General features: G+C 53.6%; 1 protein-coding gene across 1 annotated transcript in view; it reads left to right on the forward strand.

The window, feature by feature from the left end:
- The window catches only part of ash1l (ash1 (absent, small, or homeotic)-like (Drosophila)), a 248,737-nt gene that overhangs the window by 170,829 nt on the left and 58,385 nt on the right, over nucleotides 1–19,523 (forward strand). The window contains exons 8-10 of the mRNA XM_038787101.1: nucleotides 2,147–2,192; nucleotides 10,804–10,912; nucleotides 15,654–15,759. Of these exons, the coding sequence (XP_038643029.1) occupies nucleotides 2,147–2,192; nucleotides 10,804–10,912; nucleotides 15,654–15,759 (261 nt within the window). The remainder of the gene's footprint in view (nucleotides 1–2,146; nucleotides 2,193–10,803; nucleotides 10,913–15,653; nucleotides 15,760–19,523) is intronic.

Genomic DNA, 19,523 nt, shown 5'->3' on the forward strand with positions numbered 1-19,523 from the left:
TGGAACCCAATATTCTTAAAGCCTTCCAGTCGTCACACACCCCTTCTCTGTCTCTCTCTCTCTCACTCACTCGCATCCTTCACACACGCTCACACCCACACGCACAGTGTGCCCACACACACTGCACACGCTCGCTCGCTCTCACATAGATGCGCTATTGCTCTTTACTCTTTAGAGTCAGCAGGTAAGAGTCAAATAAGGGCGGCACAGTGGTTAGCACTGCTGCCTGACGGCGCCGAGGTGCCAGGTCCGATCCCGGCCCCGTGTCGCTGTCCGTGTGGTGTTTGCACGTTTCCTTTCCCCCCCCCCCCCCACCACACCCCAAAGATGTGCTGGTTAGGTGGATTGGCCACGCTAAAAATTGATCCTTAATTGTAAAAACTGAATTGGGTACACTTAAAAAACAAAGAGTGAGTGAAATACGGCTCGATCCTGTTGCCATCCACCTCGATAATTGTCTCTTTACCTTCAATCCAGCCGATTGACGGACAAAGAAAGCCTTTGAGGCACAGCTACATATCAGTTTGCCTTCTGCACCACTGCGGCATTTCCCCCAGTAAATGCGTCGTGCAGTGAAGGGGTTAACGGTTCAATTAGAGTTGTGAAATATCCCCACCTAATACGTTTTGGATGCCCATGTAAGGACAGTAGTGCCGTTCTTAAATTCTGTGAAAGCTGCTGATTAAATTTGAGTTTGGTGCTGTGCCCAGTGTTTTTGCAGCAGTCTTGCTTCTCTCTCTCCCCTCCCTCTCTGGGCTGTCCCTTAGAGATTTAAAATGTACAGCCAACCCGCCTGAGAAGTTTCTTTTCCTGTTGTGTTTTTCTTGGCACAGTCTGCAGAGTGGAATGTGTATATCACTTGCAAAAAAAAAAAAAAAATTAATGACTGTTTCTCCAAAGTTTGAACAAAGGAAAACTTGTTCTTGTGGCTGGGAGGAGTGGAAGTGCTAGGTGAATGGGTGTCGTAGTTGTATGTGCACACATGACCGCCTGGTGGTCGTAGCACTGGACTGCTGGTTCGCGGAGGGTGACTCCCTGTCTGGTTCCTCCTCAAGTTGTCCTCTTAGCCCGTCTGGCTCTCACTCCCTGCCCCCACAGGGTGAGCGACCATCGGCAGAAAATCAGGGTCCATCTCTGCCAGCTCTCTAACTGGCCCAATTGGATGCAGCGCACCCTCTGGAAGGTGGGGTGCGAGCTGTGAGGTAGCAGCTCCCTGCCTCGGGAGTCTGTACCAGTGTCGGTACTGATGCGGCCAGCAATCGATTGGAGTGAGAGAGCAGCGTGTGCCACTTGGACGTTACCCCTTCAAACGCTAGTCTGAAAGATCAGCGCTGGTCCATATGCTGCATATTGCTTTCTCTGCTGCCAAGAAGATTGTGTGTTGTTTCAGCTGTTAGTGTTTAATTGGGTAGATTTAGCACATGGTATGTAACTGAGCCATACGGAGAAGCAAAGCTCCAAGTTGCCCCCCAGCCTGTGCTGCTTCTTGGGCTGGTGCATCGGTCGCAAAACAATAATTGCCCTTCGTGGACCCAAACTGTACAAATTGACCATTGTGGGTTTTAATCAAATTCATAACCACTTCTTGCACCCTGACTAACTAAATAGCTTCATCACGACATTAAAAGTTGGATATATCCTGCTGCATGTGTTAGACGGCTAGGCCGTTGTTACAATCTTCAGATTCTCTGTCCCTTCAAGCCACAAGCTCTCACTGCTATTGAAGCAGTTCCTGACCAGACATTTCAAATCTGCTTGACATTTTCAGGTTTTCTTTGACCCTGTATCAAATTTCGCCAATTACTGAACACACAGCAAGACTCCAGTAGCAGAATGCATTGTTTATTTCAGGGTATAAGGCTCCTCATGATTTCCGCACTGTACAAGCGGCTCCTTGTGATCAGAAAGGAGAGCTCCATCAGTGTCCATAACTGTTCAAACCCCAGTGAATCCACGTCACTAATGTATAATGGGGTAAAGTGGACAGGCGCTTCAATCCCTTTACTGAACTGGTACCCATTTCCCGCTGTCTGTATCTGGTGACAGTAAACGTTTGTTTATTGCTGGAGTGCAATCAATGTGTGTACACTCGACAATATTTTATTTGATTTTTGCTAACTTACATTTTCTTCTCTTTATTTTTAAGCTGTACAAAAAACCGGATGTCCCACTTTATAAAAAGATCCGATCAAGTAAGGCACTTTCCATTTCCCTACTTCCTCTTTATAGATTCAACTGTTAATTGTTACTCTTTATTGCAGTTTGCAACTTGATGTGTTTCAGCTGACATTAATTTGACTTGTTTCTATTAGTCATTGTTACTCAGTGTTACAGAGTACAGTGTGCGGGCCGAATGGGTTTCACTGAGTGTGTGAGTTACCCATTGATGCTCAGTGTTACAGAGTACAGAGTGCGGGCTGAATGGGTTTCACTGAGTGTGAGAGTTACCCATTGATGCTCAGTGTTACAGAGTACAGTGTGCGGGCCGAATGGGTTTCACTGAGTGTGAGAGTTACCTATTGATGCTCAGTGTTACAGAGTACGGGCTGAATGGGCTTTACTGCGTGTGAGAGTTACCCATTGATGCTCAGTGTTACAGAGTGAGGGCCGAATGGGTTTCACTGAGTGTGTGAGTTACCCATTGATGCTCAGTGTTACAGAGTACAGTGTGTGGGCCGAATGGGTTTCACTGACTGTGTGAGAGTTACCCATTGATGCTCACTGTTACAGAGTACAGTGTGTGGGCTGAATGGGTTTCACTGAGTGTGTGAGTTACCCATTGATGCTCAGTGTTACAGTGTGCGGGCTGAATGGGTTTCACTGAGTGTGTGAGTTACACATTGATGCTCAGTGTTACAGTGTGTGGGCTGAATGGGTTTCACTGAGTGTGTGAGTTACCCATTGATGCTCAGTGTTACAGAGTACAGTGTGTGGGCCGAATGGGTTACACTGAGTGTGTGAGTTACCCATTGATGCTCAGTGTTACAGAGTACAGTGTGCGGGCCGAATGGCTTTCACTGAGTGTGAGAGTTACCCATTGATGCTCAGTGTTACAGTGTGCGGGCTGAATGGGTTTCACTGCGTGTGAGAGTTACCCATTGATGCTCAGTGTTACAGAGTACAGTGTGCGGGCCGAATGGGTTACACTGAGTGTGTGAGTTACCCATTGATGCTCAGTGTTACAGAGTACAGAGTGCGGGCCGAATGGCTTTCACTGAGTGTGTGAGTTACCCATTGATGCTCAGTGTTACAGTGTGCGGGCCGAATGGGTTTCACTGAGTGTGAGAGTTACCCATTGATGCTCAGTGTTACAGTGTGCGGGCCGAATGGGTTTCACTGAGTGTGTGAGTTACCCATTGATGCTCAGTGTTACAGAGTACAGAGTGCGGGCCGAATGGGTTTCACTGAGTGTGTGAGTTACCCATTGTTACTCAGTGTTACAGAGTACAGTGTGCGGGCCGAATGGGTTTCACTGAGTGTGTGAGTTACCCATTGATGCTCAGTGTTACAGAGTACAGAGTGCGGGCTGAATGGGTTTCACTGAGTGTGTGAGTTACCCATTGATGCTCAGTGTTACAGAGTGCGGGCCGAATGGGTTACACTGAGTGTGTGAGTTACCCATTGATGCTCAGTGTTACAGAGTACAGTGCGCGGGCTGAATGGGCTTTACTGCGTGTGTGAGTTACCCATTGATGCTCAGTGTTACAGAGTACAGTGTGCGGGCCGAATGGGTTTCACTGAGTGTGTGAGTTACCCATTGATGCTCAGTGTTACAGTGTGTGGGCCGAATGGGTTTCACTGAGTGTGTGAGTTACCCATTGATGCTCAGTGTTACAGAGTACAGTGCGCGGGCTGAATGGGCTTTACTGCGTGTGTGAGTTACCCATTGATGCTCAGTGTTACAGAGTACAGTGTGCGGGCTGAATGGGTTTCACTGAGTGTGTGAGTTACCCATTGATGCTCAGTGTTACATAGTACAGTGTGCGGGCCGAATGGGTTTCACTGAGTGTGTGAGTTACCCATTGATGCTCAGTGTTACAGAGTACAGAGTGCGGGCCGAATGGGTTTCACTGAGTGTGTGAGTTACCCATTGATACTCAGTGTTACAGAGTACAGTGTGAGGGCCGAATGGCTTTCACTGAGTGTGTGAGTTACCCATTGATTCTCAGTGTTACAGAGTGCGGGCCGAATGGGTTTCACTGAGTGTGTGAGTTACCCATTGATGCTCAGTGTTACAGAGTACGGGCCGAATGGCTTTTACTGAGTGTGTGAGTTACCCATTGATGCTCAGTGTTACATAGTACAGTGTGTGGGCCGAATGGGTTTCACTGAGTGTGAGAGTTACCCATTGATGCTCAGTGTTACAGAGTACAGAGTGTGGGCCGAATGGGTTACACTGTGTGTGAGAGTTACCCATTGATGCTCAGTGTTACAGTGTGTGGGCCGAATGGGTTTCACTGAGTGTGTGAGTTACCCATTGATGCTCAGTGTTACAGAGTACAGTGTGCGGGCCGAATGGCTTTCACTGAGTGTGAGAGTTACCCATTGATGCTCAGTGTTACAGTGTGTGGGCCGAATGGGTTACACTGAGTGTGAGAGTTACCCATTGATGCTCAGTGTTACAGAGTACAGTGTGCGGGCTGAATGGGTTTCACTGACTGTGTGAGTTACCCATTGATGCTCAGTGTTACAGTGTGTGGGCTGAATGGCTTTCACTGACTGTGTGAGTTACCCATTGATGCTCAGTGTTACAGAGTACAGTGTGTGGGCCGAATGGATTTCACTGAGTGTGTGAGTTACCCATTGATGCTCACTGTTACAGAGTACAGTGTGTGGGCCGAATGGCTTTCACTGACTGTGTGAGTTACCCATTGATGCTCAGTGTTACAGAGTACGGGCCGAATGGGTTTCACTGAGTGTGTGAGTTACCCATTGATGCTCAGTGTTACATAGTACAGTGTGTGGGCCGAATGGGTTTCACTGAGTGTGAGAGTTACCCATTGATGCTCAGTGTTACAGAGTGAGGGCCGAATGGGTTACACTGAGTGTGAGAGTTACCCATTGATGCTCAGTGTTACAGTGTGTGGGCTGAATGGGTTTCACTGAGTGTGTGAGTTACCCATTGATGCTCAGTGTTACAGAGTGCGGGCCGAATGGGTTTCACTGACTGTGTGAGTTACCCATTGATGCTCAGTGTTACAGAGTACGGGCCGAATGGCTTTTACTGAGTGTGTGAGTTACCCATTGATGCTCAGTGTTACAGAGTACAGTGTGCGGGCTGAATGGGTTTCACTGAGTGTGTGAGTTACCCATTGATGCTCAGTGTTACAGTGTTACAGAGTGCGGGCCGAATGGGTTTCACTGAGTGTGTGAGTTACCCATTGATGCTCAGTGTTACGGAGTACAGAGTGTGGGCTGAATGGGTTTCACTGAGTGTGTGAGTTACCCATTGATGCTCAGTGTTACAGAGTACAGTGTGTGGGCCGAATGGGTTTCACTGAGTGTGTGAGTTACCCATTGATGCTCAGTGTTACAGAGTACAGTGTGTGGGCCGAATGGGTTTCACTGAGTGTGTGAGTTACCCATTGATGCTCAGTGTTACAGAGTACAGAGTGTGGGCCGAATGGGTTACACTGAGTGTGAGAGTTACCCATTGATGCTCAGTGTTACAGAGTACAGAGTGTGGGCCGAATGGGTTACACTGTGTGTGAGAGTTACCTATTGATGCTCAGTGTTACAGAGTACAGTGTGTGGGCTGAATGGGTTACACTGAGTGTGTGAGTTACCCATTGATGCTCAGTGTTAGTGTGCGGGCCGAATGGCTTTTACTGAGTGTGTGAGTTACCCATTGATGCTCAGTGTTACAGAGTACAGAGTGCGGGCCGAATGGCTTTCACTGAGTGTGTGAGTTACCCATTGATGCTCAGTGTTACAGAGTACAGAGTGCGGGCTGAATGGGTTTCACTGAGTGTGTGAGTTACCCATTGATGCTCAGTGTTACAGAGTACAGTGTGTGGGCTGAATGGGTTACACTGAGTGTGTGAGTTACCCATTGATGCTCAGTGTTACAGAGTACAGTGCGCGGGCTGAATGGGCTTTACTGCGTGTGTGAGTTACCCATTGATGCTCAGTGTTACAGAGTACAGTGTGTGGGCCGAATGGGTTACACTGAGTGTGTGAGTTACCCATTGATGCTCAGTGTTACAGAGTACAGTGTGTGGGCCGAATGGGTTACACTGAGTGTGTGAGTTACCCATTGATGCTCAGTGTTACAGAGTACAGTGTGAGGGCCGAATGGGTTACACTGACTGTGTGAGTTACCCATTGATGCTCAGTGTTACAGAGTACAGTGTGAGGGCCGAATGGGTTTCACTGAGTGTGTGAGTTACCTATTGATGCTCAGTGTTACAGAGTACAGTGTGTGGGCCGAATGGGTTACAGTGAGTGTGAGAGTTACCCATTGATGCTCAGTGTTACAGAGTACAGTGTGCGGGCCGAATGGCTTTCACTGAGTGTGTCAGTTACTGATTGATGCTCAGTGTTACAGAGTACAGTGTGCGGGCTGAATGGGTTTCACTGCGTGTGAGAGTTACCCATTGATGCTCAGTGTTACAGAGTGCGGGCCGAATGGGTTTCACTGAGTGTGTGAGTTACCCATTGATGCTCACTGTTACAGAGTACAGTGTGTGGGCCGAATGGCTTTCACTGACTGTGTGAGTTACCCATTGATGCTCACTGTTACAGAGTACAGTGTGTGGGCTGAATGGGCTTTACTGCGTGTGAGAGTTACCCATTGATGCTCAGTGTTACATAGTACAGTGTGTGGGCCGAATGGGTTTCACTGAGTGTGTGAGTTACCCATTGATGCTCAGTGTTACAGAGTACAGAGTGCGGGCCGAATGGGTTTCACTGAGTGTGTGAGTTACCCATTGATGCTCAGTGTTACAGAGTACAGTGTGAGGGCCGAATGGGTTTCACTGACTGTGTGAGTTACCCATTGATGCTCACTGTTACAGAGTACAGTGTGTGGGCTGAATGGGCTTTACTGCGTGTGAGAGTTACCCATTGATGCTCAGTGTTACATAGTACAGTGTGCGGGCCGAATGGGTTACACTGAGTGTGTGAGTTACCTATTGATGCTCAGTGTTACAGAGTGCGAGCCGAATGGGTTTCACTGAGTGTGTGAGTTACCCATTGATGCTCAGTGTTACAGTGTGCGGGCCGAATGGGTTGCAGTGAGTGTGTGAGTTACCCATTGTTACTCAGTGTTACAGAGTACAGTGTGCGGGCCGAATGGGTTTCACTGAGTGTGTGAGTTACCCATTGATGCTCAGTGTTACAGAGTACAGTGTGTGGGCCGAATGGCTTTCACTGACTGTGTGAGAGTTACCCATTGATGCTCAGTGTTACAGTGTGCGGGCCGAATGGGTTACACTGAGTGTGTGAGTTACCCATTGATGCTCAGTGTTACAGTGTGCGGGCTGAATGGCTTTCACTGAGTGTGTGAGTTACCCATTGATGCTCAGTGTTACAGTGTGCGGGCCGAATGGGTTTCACTGAGTGTGTGAGTTACCCATTGATGCTCAGTGTTACAGAGTACAGAGTGTGGGCCGAATGGGTTACACTGAGTGTGAGAGTTACCCATTGATGCTCAGTGTTACATAGTACAGTGTGCGGGCCGAATGGGCTTTACTGCGTGTGTGAGTTACCCATTGATGCTCAGTGTTACATAGTACAGGGTGTGGGCCGAATGGGTTTCACTGAGTGTGTGAGTTACCCATTGATGCTCAGTGTTACATAGTACAGTGTGCGGGCTGAATGGGTTTCACTGAGTGTGTGAGTTACCCATTGATGCTCAGTGTTACATAGTACAGTGTGCGGGCTGAATGGGCTTTACTGCGTGCCTAGACTGTGTGATTTCAGAGTAGGGCAGGAATGCCGTCCCGCGCTCGCCTGCTGAGTAACTAATTAGTGGCATTTTGGTTGTGGCACCACAGTGACCCCATTCAGTGGGCCTGGAGTATGCTCCACATGCCCACATCACTCTGCCCGCTCTCGCGGCAGTTTCTTCAGCTGCCCCTCAGGGGCTGTGTTAGTAAACCTAGCCTGTGAATGTTCTCGATTGTGCAGTTGGTTGGCACCACGCTGCCTGCCCCCGTGGACATGGGTTAAGAAGGGGTCAGGTGGAGAGGGTAGCAACGGTCCAACAAGGCGGCTGCACCTGTTTGTGTGAGAAAGTGTGTGGGGGGGGGCAGCTTTATGGCAACAGGACTTTAAACTGTCACTTTGCTGTCTGCCTGTTGATGGCAAGATGGCTGGGACTTTCTAAATAAAACGGGGTGTGTGTGGGAGTAATCCGCAGATTGTACTGACTGAGCTGAGTAATAAAACGGGGTGTGTGTGGAAGTAATCCGCAGATTGTACTGACTGAGCTGAGTAACAAAACGGGGTGTGTGTGGGAGTAATCTGCAGATTGTACTGAGCTGAGTAATAAAACGGGGTGTGTGTGGAAGTAATCCGCAGATTGTACTGACTGAGCTGAGTAACAAAACGGGGTGTGTGTGGGAGTAATCTGCAGATTGTACTGAGCTGAGTAACAAAACGGGGTGTGTGGGAGTAATCTGCAGATTGTACTGAGCTGAGTAACAAAACGGGGTGTGTGGGAGTAATCTGCAGATTGTACTGAGCTGAGTAACAAAACGGGTGTGTGTGGGAGTAATCCGCAGATTGTACTGAGCTGAGTAACAAAACGGGGTGTGTGTGGGAGTAATCCGCAGATTGCACTGACTGAACTGAGTAACAAAACGGGGTGTGTGTGGGAGTAATCCGCAGATTGTACTGAGCTGAGTAACAAAACGGGGTGTGTGTGGGAGTAATCCGCAGATTGTACTGAGCTGAGTAACAAAACGGGGTGTGTGTGGGAGTAATCCGCAGATTGCACTGAGCTGAGTAACAAAACGGGGTGTGTGTGGGAGTAATCCGCAGATTGTATTGAACTGAGTAACAAAACGGGGTGTGTGTGGGAGTAATCCGCAGATTGTACTGAGCTGAGTAACAAAACGGGGTGTGTGTGGGAGTAATCCGCAGATTGTACTGAGCTGAGTAACAAAACGGGGTGTGTGGGAGTAATCCGCAGATTGTATTGAACTGAGTAACAAAACGGGGTGTGTGTGGGAGTAATCCGCAGATTGTACTAAGCTGAGTAACAAAACGGGGTGTGTGGGAGTAATCCGCAGATTGTACTGAGCTGAGTAATAAAACGGGGTGTGTGTGGGAGTAATCCGCAGATTGTACTGACTGAACTGAGTAACAAAACGGGGTGTGTGTGGGAGTAATCCACAGATTGTACTGAGCTGAGTAACAAAACGGGGTGTGTGTGGGAGTAATCCGCAGATTGTATTGACTGAACTGAGTAACAAAACGGGGTGTGTGTGTGGGAGTAATCCGCAGATTGTACTGACTGAACTGAGTAACAAAACGGGGTGTGTGTGGGAGTAATCCGCAGATTGCACTGAGCTGAGTAACAAAACGGGGTGTGTGTGGGAGTAATCCACAGATTGTACTGACTGAACTGAGTAATAAAACGGGGTGTGTGTGGGAGTAATCCGCAGATTGTACTGACTGAGCTGAGTAACAAAACGGGGTGTGTGTGGGAGTAATCCGCAGATTGTACTGACTGAGCTGAGTAACAAAACGGGGTGTGTGTGGGAGTAATCCGCAGATTGTACTGACTGAGCTGAGTAACAAAACGGGGTGTGTGTGGGAGTAATCCACAGATTGTACTGACTGAACTGAGTAATAAAACGGGGTGTGTGTGGGAGTAATCCGCAGATTGTACTGACTGAACTGAGTAACAAAACGGGGTGTGTGTGGGAGTAATCCGCAGATTGTACTGAGCTGAGTAACAAAACGGGGTGTGTGTGGGAGTAATCCGCAGATTGTACTGACTGAGCTGAGTAATAAAACGGGGTGTGTGTGGGAGTAATCCACAGATTGTACTGACTGAGCTGAGTAACAAAACGGGGTGTGTGTGGGAGTAATCCACAGATTGTACTGACTGAGCTGAGTAACAAAACGGGGTGTGTGTGGGAGTAATCCACAGATTGTACTGACTGAACTGAGTAACAAAACGGGGTGTGTGTGGGAGTAATCCGCAGATTGTACTGACTGAGCTGAGTAACAAAACGGGGTGTGTGTGGGAGTAATCCGCAGATTGCACTGAGCTGAGTAACAAAACGGGGTGTGTGTGGGAGTAATCCACAGATTGTACTGACTGAACTGAGTAATAAAACGGGGTGTGTGTGGGAGTAATCCACAGATTGTACTGACTGAACTGAGTAATAAAACGGGGTGTGTGTGGGAGTAATCCGCAGATTGTACTGACTGAACTGAGTAATAAAACGGGGTGTGTGTGGGAGTAATCCGCAGATTGTACTGAGCTGAGTAACAAAAATGAAATGAAATGAAATGAAAATGAAAATCGCTTATTGTCACGAGTAGGCTTCAATGAGGTTACTGTGAAAAGCCCCTAGTCGCCACATTCCGGCGCCTGTTCGGGGAGGCTGGTACAGGAATTGAACTGTGCTGCTGGCCTGCTTGGTCTGCTTTAAAAGCCAGCGATTTAGCCTGGTGAGCTAAACCAGCCCCAACGGGGTGTGTGTGTGTTTCCGGGCCTTTCAGGTTCGGAAACAGTGTGTCGATGGGCCGCCACCTTCTGGACGGCATATTTAATCGTGTTTGGAAATGAGCTTGACAGTATGGGGGCCATTTGTGTAACCGTTAGGCACGTTATCTTCTTTCCAGATGTATTTGTCGATGTTAAACCACTTTCCGGATGTGAGCCAACAACTTGCAACTGTAAGCGGCCAGTGGATCCTGCCGAGAAGAGCTGTTTGGAAGACTGCCTGAACAGGTAGGCAAGTATGTGTAATAACCTCCACGGAACGGCTCTGCTTTGCTTCGAACCTTGATGCGTGTCGAGATTGCTGCTGTTTGGTCCATGTTTTATGACCCAGCCGAGGCAGATTGGGCAAAGACACTGCCAATCACCAACAGTTGCCGTGCGGCCTGCAACAATTTAACCTTGGCGACGGGAGGCATCATTGGAATCGACGCGATTAACAAATCTGGTTGTGTTTCGATCTAAACCCAAGTCCGGTTGATGTCGTCTTAGGTCATCCCCCCCCGGGGGGCCGAGGATGACTTGCTTCCGCACTGAAAATCGTTTCTCAGGCAACTGACTAGTTAGACGCACGCCCAACAGCCTCTTGGCACAGATAGGGGCAGATGGTGGTTGGAGAGGTGGGTGTGGTGCCCGGGTTTTTGCCCGCTCCCCGTGCTTCTCCGCCGTGATTCAGTGCGGCCGCGGCAACGGCAGGGATTCATCTGCTCCTCATGCCTCATTGTTCTCCAGCTCTTCAACCTTGTCTCGGGTCGGGTTTGTGCTGAGGTGTTAACGGCTAGCCAGCTGTGGGGCGGAGTCGAGGACACTCGTCGAAGACGGAGTCTCTGTGAAGGAGGTCTTCGAAGCTGCCCTCCCAGCGGGCGCAGGCTGCCTCTCCGATCTTGGCGGGCTGCGGAGTGGGGCCGTGGGTGCTTGGGCCGGACTGCAGTGAAGAAAGCTTGTGCGTCATGGCTGTCCGCTAACTGCTGGCTCTCCGGCATTCTCTCCACCCACCACCTGTTGTTAGGCCGAGGTCCTTTAGCCGCCTCTGGAGCTGTTTTTATGCTCTCGGGTTTGGTTGCTGGTTAAGGTTGAGAAAATCCTCGTGCGTGCAACGCATCAGCTGCAGAACCTCCTGGCCATTCCCATCCAGCCAGTCTCCGTGTTTCCTGGCCATTCCCATCCAGCCAGTCTCCGTGTTTCCCGGCCATTCCCATCCAGCCAGTCTCAGTGTTTCCTGGCCATTCCCATCCAGCTGGTCTCTGTGTTTCCCGGCCATTCCCATCCAGCCAGTCTCGGTGTTTCCTGGCCATTCCCATCCAGCCAGTCTCGGTGTTTCCTGGCCATTCCCATCCAGCCAGTCTCGGTGTTTCCCGGCCATTCCCATCCAGCCAGTCTCAGTGTTTCCCGGCCATTCCCATCCAGCCAGTCTCAGTGTTTCCTGGCCATTCCCATCCAGCCAGTCTCGGTGTTTCCCCGCCATTCCCATCCAGCCAGTCTCGGTGTTTCCTGGCCATTCCCATCCAGCCAGTCTCGGTGTTTCCCGGCCATTCCCATCCAGCCAGTCTCTGTGTTTCCTGGCCATTCCCATCCAGCCAGTCTCGGTGTTTCCCGGCCATTCCCATCCAGCCAGTCTCGGTGTTTCCCGGCCATTCCCATCCAGCCAGTCTCGGTGTTTCCCGGCCATTCCCATCCAGCCAGTCGGTGTTTCCCGGCCATTCCCATCCAGCCAGTCGGTGTTTCCCGGCCATTCCCATCCAGCCAGTCTCGGTGTTTCCCGGCCATTCCCATCCAGCCAGTCTCGGTGTTTCCTGGCCATTCCCATCCAGCCAGTCTCGGTGTTTCCTGGCCATTCCCATCCATCCGGTCTCAGTGTTTCCCGGCCATTCCCATCCAGCCAGTCTCGGTGTTTCCTGGCCATTCCCATCCAGCCAGTCTCGGTGTTTCCTGGCCATTCCCATCCATCCGGTCTCAGTGTTTCCCGGCCATTCCCATCCAGCCAGTCTCGGTGTTTCCTGGCCATTCCCATCCAGCCAGTCTCGGTGTTTCCTGGCCATTCCCATCCAGCCAGTCTCGGTGTTTCCTGGCCATTCCCATCCAGCCAGTCTCCGTGTTTCCCGGCCATTCCCATCCAGCCAGTCTCGGTGTTTCCTGGCCATTCCCATCCAGCCAGTCTCGGTGTTTCCCGGCCATTCCCATCCAGCCAGTCTCGGTGTTTCCTGGCCATTCCCATCCAGCCAGTCTCGGTGTTTCCTGGCCATTCCCATCCAGCCAGTCTCTGTGTTTCCCGGCCATTCCCATCCAGCCAGTCTCGGTGTTTCCCCGCCATTCCCATCCAGCCAGTCTCAGTGTTTCCTCGCCATTCCCATCCAGCCAGTCTCGGTGTTTCCCGGCCATTCCCATCCAGCCAGTCTCCGTGTTTCCCGGCCATTCCCATCCAGCCAGTCTCAGTGTTTCCTGGTCATTCCCATCCAGCCAGTCTCGGTGTTTCCTGGCCATTCCCATCCAGCCAGTCTCGGTGTTTCCTGGCCATTCCCATCCAGCCAGCCTGTGTTTCCTGGCCATTCCCATCCAGCCAGTCTCGGTGTTTCCTGGCCATTCCCATCCAGCCAGTCTCGGTGTTTCCTGGCCATTCCCATCCAGCCAGTCTCGGTGTTTCCCGTCCAGCCAGTCTCAGTGTTTCCTGGTCATTCCCATCCAGCCAGTCTCGGTGTTTCCTGGCTATTCCCATCCAGCCAGTCTCGGTGTTTCCTGGCCATTCCCATCCAGCCAGCCTGTGTTTCCCGGCCATTCCCATCCAGCCAGCCTGTGTTTCCTGGCCATTCCCATCCAGCCAGTCTCCGTGTTTCCTGGCCATTCCCATCCAGCCAGTCTCGGTGTTTCCCGGCCATTCCCATCCAGCCAGCCTGTGTTTCCCGGCCATTCCCATCCAGCCAGCCTGTGTTTCCTGGCCATTCCCATCCAGCCAGTCTCGGTGTTTCCTGGCCATTCCCATCCAGCCAGTCTCGGTGTTTCCCGGCCATTCCCATCCAGCCGGTCTCGGGGTTTCCCGGCCATTCCCATCCAGCCGGTCTCGGTGTTTCCTGGCCATTCCCATCCACCCAGTCTCGGTGATTCCCGGCCATTCCCATCCAGCCAGTCTCGGTGATTCCCGGCCATTCCCATCCAGCCAGTCTCTGTGTTTCCCGGCCATTCCCATCCAGCCAGTCTCGGTGTTTCCTGGCCATTCCCATCCAGCCAGCCTGTGTTTCCCGGCCATTCCCATCCAACCAGCCTGTGTTTCCCGGCCATTCCCATCCAGCCAGTCTCTGTGTTTCCCGGCCATTCCCATCCAGCCAGTCTCGGTGTTTCCTGGCCATTCCCATCCAGCCAGCCTGTGTTTCCTGGCCATTCCCATCCAGCCAGTCTCTGTGTTTCCCGGCCATTCCCATCCAGCCAGTCTCCGTGTTTCCTGGCCATTCCCATCCACCCAGTCTCGGTGTTTCCCGGCCATTCCCATCCAGCCGGTCTCGGTGTTTCCTGGCCATTCCCATCCAGCCAGTCTCCGTGTTTCCTGGCCATTCCCATCCAGCCAGTCTCGGTGTTTCCTGGCCATTCCCATCCAGCCAGTCTCGGTGTTTCCCGGCCATTCCCATCCAGCCAGCCTGTGTTTCCTGGCCATTCCCATCCAGCCAGTCTCGGTGTTTCCTGGCCATTCCCATCCAGCCAGTCTCGGTGTTTCCTGGCCATTCCCATCCAGCCAGCCTGTGTTTCCTGGCCATTCCCATCCAGCCAGTCTCCGTGTTTCCCGGCCATTCCCATCCAGCCAGCCTGTGTTTCCTGGCCATTCCCATCCAGCCAGTCTCCGTGTTTCCTGGCCATTCCCATCCAGCCAGTCTCGGTGTTTCCCGGCCATTCCCATCCAGCCAGCCTGGGTGTATCCTGGCCATTCCCATCCAGCCAGTCTCAGTGTTTCCTGGCCATTCCCATCCAGCCAGTCTCGGTGTTTCCTGGCCATTCCCATCCAGCCAGCCTGTGTTTCCTGGCCATTCCCATCCAGCCAGTCTCGGTGTTTCCTGGCCATTCCCATCCAGCCAGTCTCGGTGTTTCCCGGCCATTCCCATCCAGCCAGCCTGTGTTTCCCGGCCATTCCCATCCAGCCAGTCTCGGTGTTTCCTGGCCATTCCCATCCAGCCAGTCTCAGTGTTTCCCGGCCATTCCCATCCAGCCAGTATCCGTGTTTCCTGGCCATTCCCATCCAGCCAGTCTCAGTGTTTCCCGGCCATTCCCATCCAGCCAGTCTCTGTGTTTCCTGGCCATTCCCATCCAGCCGGTCTCCGTGTTTCCCGGCCATTCCCATCCAGCCAGCCTGTGTTTCCTGGCCATTCCCATCCAGCCAGTCTCGGTGTTTCCTGGCCATTCCCATCCAGCCAGTCTCTGTGTTTCCTGGCCATTCCCATCCAGCCGGTCTCGGTGTTTCCCGGCCATTCCCATCCAGCCAGTCTCAGTGTTTCCCGGCCATTCCCATCCAGCCAGTCTCTGTGTTTCCTGGCCATTCCCATCCAGCCGGTCTCCGTGTTTCCCGGCCATTCCCATCCAGCCAGTCTCGGTGTTTCCCGGCCATTCCCATCCAGCCGGTCTCGGTGTTTCCCGGCCATTCCCATCCAGCCAGTCTCGGTGTTTCCCGGCCATTCCCATCCAGCCAGCCTGTGTTTCCTGGCCATTCCCATCCAGCCAGTCTCGGTGTTTCCTGGCCATTCCCATCCAGCCAGTCTCGGTGTTTCCCGGCCATTCCCATCCAGCCAATCTCGGTGTTTCCTGGCCATTCCCATCCAGCCAGTCTCGGTGTTTCCTGGTCAAGTGACCAAGTGCTGATTATGGAGATGTTTAGGGCAGACCAACCACGCTGGGCCCTCTGTGTGAGTCTCTGCATCAGTGGGAGTTGGCAGCTTAGCTGAAGAGGGATCCCTTATCTGGCACCTTGAGTGCCTCAGCATTGACTTTCCTGCAGCATTGTTTCTGTTGCCATCGATGATTTGGAGGCTACTTTGGTGTTGATCGCAAAGCAGATCAGATGGTGGTCCATCCAGCAGTTGTCAGCTCCTGTCATGGCGCAGGTGATGGGCATGTGCTTGCGATCCCTCACCCAGACGATGACGCAGTGAGAAAGTGCCATTGCTTGGAGCGAGGCCTTTGCTTGTCTCTCTGATGGAGCGTGCTGCTGGTTATGACAAGGCCGTGTCCTGGGAGCAGGGCACTGTTGGTATTGGATTTCCCCACCCGCTCTCTGCTGATCCCCAGAGGTTTGTGTCCTTTCCCAAAAGGATCAGCTTGTCGAGCGAGTGCTCGCGGCCCAGGATTGTTTGAGGCTGTAGTGAAATGCCTCTTTGGACTTGTGTGTAACTCCAGTGTTGGGACGTACGTGCTGAGGACTGCAGTACACTGCATCTGCGCTGGGGTGAGACAAAGCGTCAGGAGGCCCTTGTTGGTCCCACAGGGGGAGTATCTGAGACGGCCAGCGAGTTTGATTTTAATTGCAAAGACAATGGAGGTGGCGACCCTCTGGTTGACCTTGACAGAATAAGATATAAGTGCCGCCTTGTTCCCTGAGCTGACTTTCCCCAGCCCGCTGGGTCTAGTTAGGCAGTGTTGATGTCTCAATGCCTGGGCTCCCGGGAAAAGATGGCAGGACACTGTTCCGGTCTGTGCTTTTGAGGTTGTCTATGAGATCCCGGAGGTTCCATGTACTGAACTGCATATTAAGGGTGACACATGCTGTCTGTGAAATTTTTTAATATGTGGGTGGCCATTGTAACACCAGCTGCCACACGATCCTGACATGCAGAGACTTGATCCAATAATAAGGAGGCCCAAAACAATTGGAGATGAGGCTCTACTGAATGGGCCGAGGACAGAGAAGCACGCATCCTACTACTGCCCTCCTCGCTCATTCCCGCAGGATCTCTCTCTTGGATTTATTGTCAATCTCATCAGCTCGTGAACCGCCTCGCTACTCCTCACTCACTGTGAACCCCTCGCTGCCCCTCACTGTGAACCCCTCGCTGCTCCTCACTGTGAACCCCTCGCTGCCCCTCACTGTGAACCCCTCGCTGCTCCTCACTGTGAACCCCTCGCTGCCCCTCACTGTGACCCCCTCGCTGCCCCTCACTGTGAACCCCTCGCTGCCCCTCACTGTGAACCCCTCGCTGCTCCTCACTGTGAACCCCTCGCTGCCCCTCACTGTGAACCCCTCGCTGCCCCTCACTGTGAACCCCTCGCTGCTCCTCACTGTGAACCCCTCGCTGCCCCTCACTGTGAACCCCTCGCTGCCCCTCACTGTGAACCCCTCGCTGCCCCTCACTGTGAACCCCTCGCTGCCCCTCACTGTGAACCCCTCGCTGCCCCTCACTGTGAACCCCTCGCTGCTCCTCACTGTGAACCCCTCGCTGCCCCTCACTGTGAACCCCTCGCTGCCCCTCACTGTGAACCCCTCGCTGCTCCTCACTGTGAACCCCTCGCTGCCCCTCAGCTGTGAACCCCTCGCTGGCCCCTCACTGTGAACCCCCTCGCTGCCCCTCACTGTGAACCCCTCGCTGCCCCTCACTGTGAACCCCTCGCTGCCCTCACTGTGAACCCCTCGCTGCCCCTCACTGTGAACCCCTCGCTGCCCCTCACTGTGAACCCCTCGCTGCTCCTCACTGTGAACCCCTCGCTGCCCCTCACTGTGAACCCCTCGCTGCTCCTCACTGTGAACCCCTCGCTGCCCCTCACTGTGAACCCCTCGCTGCTCCTCACTGTGAACCCCTCGCTGCTCCTCACTGTGAACCCCTCGCTGCCCCTCACTGTGAACCCCTCGCTGCCCCTCACTGTGAACCCCTCGCTGCCCCTCACTGTGAACCCCTCGCTGCCCCTCACTGTGAACCCCTCGCTGCCCCTCACTGTGAACCCCTCGCTGCCCCTCACTGTGAACCCCTCGCTGCCCCTCACTGTGAACCCCTCGCTGCTCCTCACTGTGAACCCCTCGCTGCCCCTCACTGTGAACCCCTCGCTGCTCCTCACTGTGAACCCCTCGCTGCCCCTCACTGTGACCCCCTCGCTGCCCCTCACTGTGAACCCCTCGCTGCCCCTCACTGTGAACCCCTCGCTGCCCCTCACTGTGAACCCCTCGCTGCTCCTCACTGTGAACCCCTCGCTGCCCTCACTGTGAACCCCTCGCTGCCCCTCACTGTGAACCCCTCGCTGCTCCTCACTGTGAACCCCTCGCTGCCCCTCACTGTGAACAGCCTCGCTGCCCCTCACTGTGAACCCCTCGCTGCTCCTCACTGTGAACCCCTCGCTGCCCCTCACTGTGAACCCCTCGCTGCTCCTCACTGTGAACCCCTCGCTGCTCCTCACTGTGAACCCCTCGCTGCCCCTCACTGTGAACCCCTCGCTGCCCCTCACTGTGAACCCCTCGCTGCTCCTCACTGTGAACAGCCTCGCTGCCCCTCACTGTGAACCCCTCGCTGCCCCTCACTGTGAACCCCTCGCTGCTCCTCACTGTGAACCCCTCGCTACTCCCTCACTGTGAACCCCTCGCTACCTCCTCACTGTGAACCCCTCGCTGCCCCTCACTGTGAACCCCTCGCTGCTCCTCACTGTGAACCCCTCGCTGCCCCTCACTGTGAACAGCTCGCTGCCCCTCACTGTGAACCCCTCGCTGCCCCCTCACTGTGAACCCCTCGCTGCTCCTCACTGTGAACCCCTCGCTGCTCCTCACTGTGAACCCCTCGCTGCTCCTCACTGTGAACCCCTCGCTGCCCCTCACTGTGAACCCCTCGCTGCCCCTCACTGTGAACCCCTCGCTGTCCCTCACTGTGAACCCCTCGCTGCCCCTCACTGTGACCCCTCGCTGCCCCTCACTGTGAACCCCTCGCTGCTCCTCACTGTGAACCCCTCGCTGCTCCTCACTGTGAACCCCTCGCTGCCCCTCACTGTGAACCCCTCGCTGCTCCTCACTGTGAACCCCTCGCTGCCCCTCACTGTGAACCCCTCGCTGCCCCTCACTGTGAACCCCTCGCTGCTCTCTCACTGTGAACCCCTCGCTGCCCCTCACTGTGAACCCCTCGCTGCTCCTCACTGTAACCCATCGCTGCCCCTCACTGTGAACCCCTCGCTGCCCCTCACTGTGAACCCCTCGCTGCCCTCACTGTGAACCCCTCGCTGCTCCTCACTGGTGAACACCCTCGCTGCGCCTCACTGTGAACCCCTATCGCTGCCCCTCACTGTGAACCCCTCGCTGCCCTCACTGTGACCCCTCGCTGCCCTCACTGTGAACCCTCGCTGCCTCACTGTGAACCCCTCGCTGCTCCTCACTGTGAACCCCTCGCTGCTCCTCACTGTGAACCCCTCGCTGCTCCTCACTGTGAACCCCTCGCTGCCCCTCACTGTGAACCCCTCGCTACGCCTCACTGTGAACCCCTCGCTGCTCCTCACTGTGAACCCCTCGCTGCCCTCCTGTGAACCCCTCGCTGCTCCTCACTGTGAACCCCTCGCTGCCCCTCACTGTGAACCCCTCGCTGCTCCTCACTGTGAACCCCTCGCTGCTCCTCACTGTGAACCCCTCGCTGCTCCTCACTGTGAACCCCTCGCTGCCCCTCACTGTGAACCCTCGCTGCCCCTCACTGTGAACCCCTCGCTGCCCCTTCACTGTAACCCTCCTGCCCTCACTTGCCCTCGCTGCTGCCTCCACTGTGAACCCCCTCGCTGCCCCTCACTGTGAAACCCCTCGCTGCTCCTCACTGTGAACCCCTCGCTGCCCCTCACGGTGAACCCCTCGCTGCTCCTCACTGTGAACCCCTCGCTGCCCCTCACTGTGAACCCTCGCTGCTCCTCACTGTGA

The sequence above is a fragment of the Scyliorhinus canicula genome, chromosome 30, assembly GCF_902713615.1.
Source record: "Scyliorhinus canicula chromosome 30, sScyCan1.1, whole genome shotgun sequence".
Lineage (NCBI taxonomy): Eukaryota > Metazoa > Chordata > Chondrichthyes > Carcharhiniformes > Scyliorhinidae > Scyliorhinus > Scyliorhinus canicula.